The sequence below is a fragment of the Lichenostomus cassidix genome, chromosome 28 (assembly GCF_008360975.1).
Source record: "Lichenostomus cassidix isolate B80296 chromosome 28, HeHo_3.0, whole genome shotgun sequence".
NCBI lineage: Eukaryota > Metazoa > Chordata > Aves > Passeriformes > Meliphagidae > Lichenostomus > Lichenostomus cassidix.
The window spans coordinates 1481429-1492910 of record NC_139508.1 but is presented as its reverse complement, the minus strand read 5'-3'; the positions used below and the strand labels follow the sequence as shown (position 1 = coordinate 1492910).

General features: G+C 37.7%; 1 protein-coding gene across 3 annotated transcripts in view; it reads right to left on the bottom strand.

Annotated features, from left to right (window-relative positions):
• Window positions 1–11482, bottom strand: part of UPF1 (UPF1 RNA helicase and ATPase) — a 44605-nt gene that overhangs the window by 26603 nt on the left and 6520 nt on the right. For all 3 annotated transcript variants that reach the window (XM_085040264.1, XM_085040265.1, XM_085040266.1), the window contains exons 2-7: window positions 8868–9010; window positions 7816–7905; window positions 6191–6358; window positions 3015–3195; window positions 1718–1879; window positions 835–919 (exon numbers count right to left, since the gene is read on the bottom strand). In XM_085040264.1, the coding sequence (XP_084896390.1) occupies window positions 835–919; window positions 1718–1879; window positions 3015–3195; window positions 6191–6358; window positions 7816–7905; window positions 8868–9010 (829 nt within the window). The remainder of the gene's footprint in view (window positions 1–834; window positions 920–1717; window positions 1880–3014; window positions 3196–6190; window positions 6359–7815; window positions 7906–8867; window positions 9011–11482) is intronic.

Here is an 11482-nt window from a genome sequence, read left to right as displayed (position 1 = left end):
CCACAAAATCCGTAAAAACCTTCCCTCAAAATCCACAAAAACCTTCCCTCAGAAACCATAAAAACCTTCCCTCAGAATCCAGAAAACCTTCCCTCGAAACCATAAAAAAATTTCCTAAAAGTCCATTAAAACCTTCCCTCAAAATCCAGAAAAACCTTCCCTCAGCAACCTCAAAAACCTTCCCTCAAAATCCACAGAAACCTTCCCTCAGAATCCAGGAAAACCTTCCCTCAGAATCCAGGAAAACCTTCCCTCAGAATCCAGGAAAACCTTCCCTCAGAATCCAGGAAAACCTTCCCTCAGAATCCAGGAAAACCTTCCCTCAAAATCCATAAAACCTTCCCTCAAAAGCCATTAAAACCTTCTCTCAAAATCCAGAAAAACCTTCCCTCAGCAACCAGAAAAACCTTTCCCTCAGAATCCATAAAAACCTTCCCACAAAATCCATTAAAATCTTCCCTCAAAACCCAGAAAAACCTTCCTTCAGAAACCAGAAAAACCTTCCTAGAAAAACCTTCCCTCAAAATCCGTAAAAACCTTCCCTCAGAATCCACAAAAACCTTCCCAGAAAACCCATAAAAACCTTCCCTCAAAAACCATAAAAACCAGAAAAACTTTCCCACAAAATACAGAAAAACCTTCCCTCAAAATCCATAAAAACCTTCCCTCAGAATCCATAAAACCTTCCCTCAAAATCCAGAAAACCTTCCCTCAAAACCCATAAAAACCTTCCCTGAAAAACCCCAAAACCCTCCCAGAGCCACCCCAGGCCAATCCCAGCACTGGTTTAATTCCCAGAAAATCCCCTGGAAGAACAAAAGGAGTTTTCCTGACCTGAATCAGTCTTTGGCAAAGTAAAATAAGCAATTCTCTTCTTGTTCAAGCCCAGGTCCCACCTGACTGTGATGTTATCTTGGGTCTGAGGGAGAAAAAAGGGAATTATTGTGTTTATTTGTCAACCAGCACAGTCTTGGCTTTCCTTTCCTGTGTTATTTCTCTCAAAACTTGGAGAGAAATAAGAGAAATAACAGAAGAAATAACAAAATTTGCTGTCCCAATGTCACAAAAATCTGTATTTATTGCTATGGCTGAGTTGGTAAATTCAGCCATTTGAGAAGTTGGTGAATTCTGTTCCAGGAGAGTAAATGATGGGAAATAAATTAGGAAATAAAATAAATTAGGATCAACCAGAATTACACAGCTGGTTGATCTCCAGCTCTGTAATTCTGCATTAAACACTCATGAAATGTTTGCAGAACTCACAAAACTCACATTTCACTGAGAGAAGTGAAGTTTCTGAGAGTAACAAAAAGCTGCAGAATGTGAAAAGGAAAACTTTACCAAAAAAGGTGAGAAAAAAGCTCTTAAAAAGCCTCAATTTGAGGATTTTCCTCTCCTCTCCCTACCACATATCACTGCTGATATCACAGTGCTGCTGCATTAATTAATAAATAAATTTATAAATAAATTTATAAAAAATAAATTATACAAATTTTATAATGTTATTATTGATAATTTTATATTCATAGTTTTATTATTATATAAATTTTAAATTTTTGTAAAAAATTATAAATTGATAAATAAATTTATAAAAAATTATAAATAAACTTATAAATAAATTTATTTATTTCACTCAAGTTTCCCTCTGTGCTGTGCTGTGTTTGACCCCAGAACTGCTCAGAAATCCCTAAAAAACCCCAAATTTCACACGTTTTACCTGAGATTCCTTGAGTTTCTTATCATAATCTGCCTCAAGCTTGACCAGAGGACCAAATATATTTTGGTATTGATAAGCATCTTCATATCTGAGCAGGACATGCTGGGGTTCCTCATCAACACCAGGCTTCTCCAAATCCTCCAGGGTTGCAGATGGATTTTCCTGCAATGCAAAGGAGAGATTTTTTTAGAGTTTGAAGTATAAAAAATTGTGTTTTATTGTTTTGGTTTTTTTTTACAGGGTGGAAAATGTTATTTGTTTTTAATAATTGTAAATATTGAGGTGGAATCACCCTTAAAGCTGCACTGAGGGATTACATTCATGGTAAAAATGCAGTTTAAATTTAAAAGATGCACAAAAAACCTCTCAGAACCCAAAAGCTGAATGGAGCAACAAGTTCCTGCTCAGCTGGGTGTGACTGGAGGCAGAAAGACATGCAGGTCTTGGTGTGAACAAGGAAAATTGGTTTTTGCACATTGCTGAAGAACTGAGGTGAAGTTTTGCTGCTGAGAATGATTTTCTGAATGCTTTGACCAACTCTCAGCAGCACTGCAAGATTTAAACCTTGGGTGGTTTAAAGATTTCACTAATATTTCACAAGAGTTAAGTCTTGTCCTTTCTTCATACAAACTCAGAATGAGCATGGCGGTAAAATACTTTAAGAAAATAATATTTTTGGTTTTAATAATAATTTTAAAATTTGATATTTAATAATATAATTTTTTAAATATAAAAATACATTGAAAAAGTAAAAATAAATAAAAAACAAAATAAGTTTTAAAATATGTTAAAAATAAATAAATAAAAAGTAAATAAAAAATAAAAATAAATAAAAAATAAATTTAAAATAAAAAATAAATTTAAAATAAAATTTTAAAAGTAAAGAATAAATAAAAATAAATTTAAAATAAATTTTAAAAAGTAAAAGTAAATAAAAATAAATAAAAATAAATATAAAAATAAATTTAAATATAAAAATAAATTTAAAAATTAAAATAAATTTTAAAAATTAAAATATGTTAAATAAATAAATAAACAAAAATAAACAATAAATAAAAATAAATAAAAAATAAATTTAAAATAAATTTAAAATAAATTAAAAATAAATTTTAAAAAGTAAAAAATAAATAAAAATAAATAAAAATAAATTTAAAAAAATAAAAATAAATTTTAAAAAAATAAAAAATTAAATTAAAATAAATTAAAATAAATTTAAAAATTAAAAATAAATTTTAAAAAACCCAAAAAATAAATAAAAAATAAATAAAAATAAATGAAATATTGCCTCAGGCTGTACCTTCCAGAGCTCCTCCAGCTTGTTGATCTGCTGGGCTGTGATCTGCCGCGCTCGGAGCTGCTCCTGCTCGGAGGGAATCTTCACCAGCCAGGAGAGGAAGCAGCGATCCTGGATCAGGGGCTGCCACTGGGAACTGTCCCAGTTGATGTCCTTCAGGCTGCTCTGGCTGGCACAGGGCTGCCTGCAACACCAACACAGGACAGAGTTAAAAAAACAGCAAAAACAGACCTGGGGTGATCCTGAAACTGCCCAAAAAACAGGGAAAATCCAGCAAAACAACCCCAGTCTGCTGGGAAAGTTTATTTTTTAGTTGTTGTGGTTGGTGTTTTGGCGCTGGGAAGGGTCAGGGTTGTGAGAAGTGTTGTTTGTAGGATGGAAAATTAAAATATTAACTGTGGCACCTTTGGAAGTGGTTACAGGCCATGAGGGATGAGCAGAAAATGGGATTATTTCCCAAACTGAGCTCCTTCCACAAACACCATTTCTACTGTCAAACACATTGTGACATCATTAAAATAAAATTACAAATTCCAATTTCTGAAACACAATTTCTACTGTCAAACACAGTGTGACATCATTAAAATAAAATTACAAATTTCAATCTCTGAAACACAATTTCTACTGTCAAACACACTGTGACATCATTAAAATAAAATTACAATCATTGAAATCATTAAAATACAATCATTAAAATACAATTACAAATTTCAATTTCTGAAACACCATTTCTACTGTCAAACACAGTGTGACATCATTAAAATAAAATTACAAATTCCAATTTCTGAAACACAATTTCTACTGTCAAACACACTGTGACAACACTAAAATACAATTATAAATTTTAATTTCTGAGCCTGACAGAACCATTTCTGATTTCCTGTGGTCTCAGTGATTCTGTGAGCTGTGAAAAGAAAATCACTCTGTGTGAGAATCACCATTGCATGGCTCCAGAATCACCTCCTGAGCTGAGCTGTGGCTCTTCCAAACCTCAAAAAAAGGGGGAAAAACCACTTTTCTTCCACTAAGGAATGCATCATTTAAGAGGAAATACAAGATATTTGCCCAACATAGCACAACTTCCCTTTTCTGCCTTTTCCACCTGCATTGCTCAACTCTGCATGATCCTCTGAAGGAAACAGGGTGGGAAATAAAAAGTATAAACCACATTTTGGTACAAAACAAAAGCAAGGAGATCAGAAATTTGGGAATCAGGTGATGAGGAGAGCTGGCAGCAAAGCACAACTTCCCTTTTCTGCCTTTTCCACCTGCATTGATCAACTCTGCATGATCCTCTCAAGGAAAAAGGGTGGAAAACCAGAATATATCAAACCACATTTTGGGACCAAATGAAAGCAAGGAAATCAGAAATTTGGGAATTAGGTGATGAGGAGAGCTGGCAGCAAAGCAGAACTTTTCCACCTGCATTCCTCAACTCTGTACAATCCTCTGAAGGAAAAAGGGTGGAAAACCAGAATATATAAAACCACATTTTGGGGACAAAACAAAAGCAAGGAGATCAGAAATTTCGCAGTCAGATGCTGAGGAGAGCTGGCAGCAAAGCACAACTTTACTTTTCCACCTGCATTCCTCAACTCTGTACAATCCTCTATAGGAAAAAGGGTGGCAAACCAGAATATATAAAACCACATTTTGGGGACAAAACGAAAGCAAGGAGATCAGAAATTCAGTAATCAGATTATTGAGGAGAGCTGGCAGCAAAGCACAACTTCCCTTTTCTCCCTTTTCCACCTGCATTGCTCAACTCTGCATGATCCTCTGAAGGAAACAGGGTGAGAAATAAGTATAAACCACATTTTGGGACCAAATGAAAGCAAGGAGATCAGAAATTTGGGAATCAGGTGATGAGGAGAGCTGGCAGCAAAGCACAACTTCCCTTTTTTGCCTTTTCCACCTGCATTGCTCAACTCTGCATGAACCTCTGAAGGAAACAGGGTGGGAAATAAAAAGTATAAACCACATTTTGGGACCAAATGAAAGCAAGGAAACCAGAAATTTCAGAATGAGATGCTGAGGAGAGCTGGCAGCAAAGCACAACTTTACTTTTCCACCTGCATTCCTCAATTCTGCATGATCCTCTGAAGGAAAAAGGGTGGAAAACCAGAATATAAACCACATTTTGGGACAAAACAAAAGCAAGGAGATCAGAAATTTGGGAATCAGATGCTGAGGAGAGCTGGCAGCAAAGCAGAACTTCCCTTTTCTGCTTTACCCACCTGCATTCCTCAACTCTGCATGATCTTCTATAGGAAAAGAGTGGGAAAAAACAAGTATAAACCACATTTTGGGAGCAAATGAAAGCAAGGAAACCAGAAATTCAGGAATCAGATGCTGAGGAGAGCTGGCAGTAAAGCAGAACTTCCCTTTTCTGCCTTACCCACCTGCATTTCTCAACTCTGTACAAACCTCTGAAGGAAAAAGGGTGGCAAACCAGAATATAAAACCACATTTTGGGACAAAACAAAAGCAAGGAGATCAGAAATTTGGGAATCAGGAGAGCTGGCAGCAAAACAGAACTTTACTTTTCCACCTGCATTCCTCAACTCTGTACAATCCTCTATAGGAAAAAGGGTGGGAAACCAGAATATATCAAACCACATTTTGGGACAAAACAAAAGCAAGGAGATCACAAATTTTGCAATCAGGTGATGAGGAGAGCTGGCAGCAAAGCACAACTTCCCTTTTCTGCCTTTTCCACCTGCATTGCTCAACTCTGCATGATCTTCTATTGGAAAAGGGTGGGAAAAAACAAGTATAAACCACATTTTGGGACCAAATGAAAGCAAGGAAACCAGAAATTTCACAATCAGATGCTGAGAAGAGCTGGCAGCAAAGCAGAATTTCCCTTTCCTGCCTTACCCACCTGCATTGCTCAACTCTGTACAATCCTCTGAAGGAAAAAGGGTGGGAAACCAGAATATAAACCACATTTTGGGGACAAAACCAAAAGAAGGAGATCAGAAATTCAGGAATCAGAGGATGAGGAGAGCTGGCAGCAAAGCACAACTTTACTTTTCCACCTGCATTCCTCAACTCTGCATGATCCTCTATAGGAAACAGGGTGGCAAACCAGAATATAAAACCACATTTTGGCACCAAACAAAAGAAGAGCTGCCCTTTAAAAACCAGATTATTGCTGTGAGCAAAGCCCCTCTGACCTGCAGAGCAGAACCACCACGGAGTCAGCCTTGGCTGGGATGAAGCCCAGCAGGAAGACGTTCCTGCAGCCGCAGTTGTAGCACTCCAGCACAGTCTCCCCCAGAGGTCCATCCTTGTGCAGAGTCACCTCCTTGCACTTGGCTCTCACCAGGTGGTTCACGATGTGGCTGGAGGAAAAAAGCATAGGTTTGGGGCAATTTTTCACAGAAAAATCGTCTTTAGGCTTGATGGAGTATCAGTTATAACTCTATTTATTGTCTATTTTTTATTATCCTGATTTATTGTCTATTTTTTATTATCCTGACTTATTGTCTGTTTTTTATTATGCTGATTTATTTAGTTTTGTTTTATTATGGGGCTTTAGGACCTCAAGATTGTGTTGGAAAAAAACCCTAAATTGGGTTCTGACAGTTTATTCTTCGCCTTTTTTAGCCAAAATCCCACCAAAAACTGAATAGGGATGAGATTATCATAATTCATGGACTCTCAGCATCCAAGCAAAGATGTTGGGAACATTTCAGGAGTTTATAATGAATTTATCATAATTCTTTGACTCTCAGCATCCAAGTAAAGATGTTTGGGAACATTTCAGGAGTTTATCATAAATTTATCATAATTCATGGACTCTCAGCATCCAAGTAAAGATGTTTGGGAACATTTCAGGACTTTCCTCTCAGTGCATGAATGCAAAAAAAGAGGAAATGGGTACAAAACTGCTGATTTATTCCCATGATTTCAGGATTTACCTGCCAGATGTGTAATTATAATTATAATTATAAATCTATTTATTGTTGCAGCTATTGGGAAGAACTGACTCTCAGCAATTCTAATTTAATTCTTACAGCCCTGAGGGGTTTTAGCACCTCAAAACTGAGCTGGAAACAAACCAAAATTTGGTTCTGACACTTTATTCATTGCCTTCTTTAGCCAAAATCCCACCAAAAACTGAATAGGGATGAGATTATCATAAATTTATCATAATTCATGGACTCTCAGTATCCAAATAAAGATGTTGGGAACATTTCAGGACTTTCCTCTCAGTGCATAAATATTTTGAATGTGAAAAAGAGGAAATGGGTACAAAACTGCTGATTTATCTCCATTATTTCATCCTTTACCTGCCAGATGTGTAATTATAATTATAAATCTATTTATTGTTGCAGCTATTGGTAAGAGCTGACTCTCAGCAATTCTGGTTTAGTTTTATTTTATTATGAGGCTTTAGCACCTCAAGATTGTGTTGGAAAAACACCAAAACTTGGTTCTGACACTTTATTCTTTGCTTTCTTTAGCCAAAATCCCACCAAAAACTGAATAGGGATGAGATTATCATAATTCATGGACTCTCAGCATCCAAGCAAAGATGTTTGGAACATTTCAGGAGTTTATAATAAATTTATCATAATTCTTTGACTCTCAGTATCCAAGCAAAGATGTTGGGAACATTTCAGGAGTTTATAATAAATTTATCATAATTCATGGACTCTCAGCATCCAAGCAAAGATGCTGAGAGTTTCATACTGAACATTTCAGGAGTTTCCTCTCAGTGCATGAATGTTTGGAGTGTGAAAAAGAGGAAATGGGTACAGAAGTGCTGATTGATTCCCATGAGTTCAGGATTTACCTGCCAGATGTGTTCCCACGGCCGTTGCAGAACCATTTCTTGCTGGTGTTGCAGTAAACCACACAGGCAGGGTCGTGGATCCCACAGTAACTGCAATTCCAAAGGGAAAAAAAAATAAACCAGGAAAGGATTGGATATTTGCTTACAGGAAAATTCAAATAGAAAATTGGAGTTCTAACCCAGTGAGCAGCACAGTAAAGTAAGGGGAAGTGGAAATTGGGGAACATCAGTGCTGGGAGGAGCCAAAAAACATGAGGCAAACTTGGGTTGTGAGTCAGAAATAGTTGAAATCTTCCCTCCTCTGCCATTCCTGGGGTGGCTGAGGCTGGGATTTACTCCCCAGGGAGAGCAGGGGTGGCCAGAAGTGGACGTGGAAGCTGCAAAAACCCAAAAAATCCACTTTTGACAGACTCTGGGATTCCCAGGGATTGGCTCTGCTCCCAAAATCCACCTTTCCCATCCTCTGGAATTCTCAGGGAGTGGCTCTGCTCCCAAAATCCAGATTTTCCATCCTCTAGAATTCTCAGGGAGTGGTTCTGCTCCCAAAATCCACTCTTCCCAGCCTCTGGAATTCCCAGGGAGTGGCTCTGCTCCCAAAAATCCAGATTTTCCAGCCTCTGGAATTCTGAGAGATTGGCTCTGCTCCCAAAATCCACCTTTGCCAGCCTCTGGGATTCTCAGAGATTGGTTCTGCTCCCCAAAATCCATCTTTGTCATCCTCTGGAATTCTGAGAGATTGGTTCTGCTCCCAAAATCCAGATTTTCCATCCTCTGGGATTCCCAGGGAGTGGTTCTGCTCCCAAAATCCAGATTTTCCATCCTCTGGAGTTCTCAGAGATTGGCTCTGCTCCCAAAATCCAGATTTTCCAGCCTCTGGAATTCCCAGGGATTGGCTCTGCTCCCAAAATCCAGATTTCCCAGCCTCTAGAATTCCCAGGGGTTGCCTCTGCTCCCAAAATCCACCTTTGTCATCCTCTGGAATTCCCAGGGAGTGGCTCTGCTCCCAAATCCACATTTCCCACTCTCTGGGATTCCCAGGAACTCTCTCTGACCTGCAGGCATGCACAGGGAGATCCTTGGTGTAGTAAGTGTCCTCCTCATCCTCCTCGAAGTTGAGCTCAGCCAGCAGCTGGCTGGTTTTGGCCACATTTTCATCCACAGCTCCGTTCTGCAGGATCCCATCAGGTCCATTCACCTGCAAAAAACCCCAAAATAAACCCCAAAATCAACCCCAAATTCCTCTCCAACCCAAAATTTTGGGTGCAATTCAAAAATCCCCAATGGAAACGCTCATTCACCTGCAAAAAACCCCAAAATCAACCCCAAAATTAACCCCAAATTCCTCTTCAACCCAAAATTTGGGTGCAATTCAAAAATCCCCAATGGAAACGCTCATTCACCTGCAAAAAACCCCAAAATCAACCCCAAAATTAACCCCAAACTCCTCTCCAACCCAAATTTTGGGTGGAATTCAAAAATCCCCAATGGAAACGCTCATTCACCTGCAAAAAACCCCAAAATAAACCCCAAAATGAACCCCAAATTCCTCTCCAACCCAAAATTTTGGGTGCAATTCAAAAATCCCCAATGGAAACGCTCATTCACCTGCAATCAACCCCAAAATGAACCCCAAAATGAACCCCAAATTCCTCTCCAACTCAAATTTTGGGTGCAATTCAAAAATCCCCAATGGAAACGCTCATTCACCTGCAATCAACCCCAAAATGAACCCCAAATTCCTCTCCAGCCCAAAATTTTGGGTGCAATTCAAAAATCCCCAATGGAAACGCTCATTCACCTGCAAAAAACCCCAAAATAAACCCCAAAATCAACCCCAAATTCCTCTCCAACCCAAAATTTTGGGTGCAATTCAAAAATCCCCAATGGAAATGCTCTGAAATTTGCTGAAATGCACCCATTATGTAACCAATATTTGCTTCAGCAGCTCCTGTTTTCCAGGATTAAACTCCAACTGATAACTTTTTATTTTTCCCCAATTTAACAGGAGGAGATTGCTTTCCTGCAGATTAGATTTTTTTCCACACAATCCTGCAATCAATACTTGCTCAGTTCAGCTCCTGTTTCACAGGATTATTTAAACTTCAATTGATAAGAGGAAAAAAAATAAAAAAAAAAAGGAGATTGCTTTTCTGCAGTTGCATTTTTCCACAGCCTTACATAACAAAATTCCATTTTCAGCAATTCCAGCAATGTTTTCTCTTCATTCCAAAGATCCACCTGGAAATAAAATCCTCATTTCCCAGGATTTCCCCCACCTATTCCTGTTGTTCTCCATCCACCACAAACTGCCAAAATTCAGGGAATTCTGCAACATTTGGTGCTGTGTCAGCAGCTCTGCCACCCCCAGCCTGTCTGCTGGTGGAAATAACTCCATTTTTTGGCATTTTTCCCTCCAGGAGGTGGGGATGGCAGGCTGGGATTTCAGCATGGCCAGGGCAGGTGTTCTGGTTGGGTTCCTGCAGCCCCGAGGGGATTCAGCACCTCAAAATTGTGGTTTTTCAAACCCCAAAACTTGGTTCTGACAGTTTGTTCTTTGCCTTCTCAGCCAAAATCCCAGCAAAAACTGAATAGTTTGAATTTAGCATAATCCACATTCATTTCAAGTGGAAAATGTGTGAAAAGTGGCTGCAAATTAACATTTATTACTATTATTATTAAAATATATATAATTATATAATTAATATAACAGGAGGGGAGTGCTGGGGTAATCTCCCTATCACAGGGATTATTAATGTTTTTAAAGACAAGATTTACTTCTAAAATTTCAAACTGCTAAACAGGAGGACAAAAATCACTCAAGGCCTTTGTCTGAATGAAGTATTTTAACAGCTTAGATTTCATGTGATTTATTATTATTATTATTATTATTAAAACTTCATTCTGCCAGAAAGCTGAGAACACTAAAACTTTAGTGAAAGAAATTGAAAAATAAATCAAAAATAAATAAAAAATAAATAAAAATAAATTAAAAAATAAATTAAAAATAAAAAATAAATTTAAAAATAAATAAAAATTAAATAAAAAGTTTCCCTTTTCCAGCTGTAACTCAGAAGAGAAGCAAACCCAGCTAATTTCTCATTTAGAGAGACTCCCCAGTTAAAATTTAACTGAATTAAACCCAAAACCAAACTCCCCACCTGCCCTGAGCCATCAGGATTTGCCCTCAAATGAAATGAGGAGCATTTATAAAACACCCTAAATGGGCATAAAATGACTTTTTATTGATGTTATCTCTGAGCTCTGCCTTTTGAGAGGATCAGCCAGATAAATTCCCATTTTAAATATCCATTTCCAGCTGATAAAGGCATTTTATACAGCAGGGAGATAACAACTAATCATGGCACAGGTGGGAATTCCAAAACCTTGAGGTTATCAGAATTCCTCAGAAACATTTCTACCCCAAAAAACACAGATTTTGAGATCAGCTGATGAATTTAATGCATTTTTGGGTGCTCATTGAAAAATGTCTTCCTGTCAAAAAGATAAATTCCCACAATAAATATCCATTTCCAATTGATAAAGGCATTTTGTAAAATAGGGAGATAACTCATTGTGGCACAGGTGGGAATTCCAAATCCTTTTGGTTATCACAATTCCTCAGAAACGTTTCTATCCCAAAAAACCACAGATTTTGAGATCAGCTGAA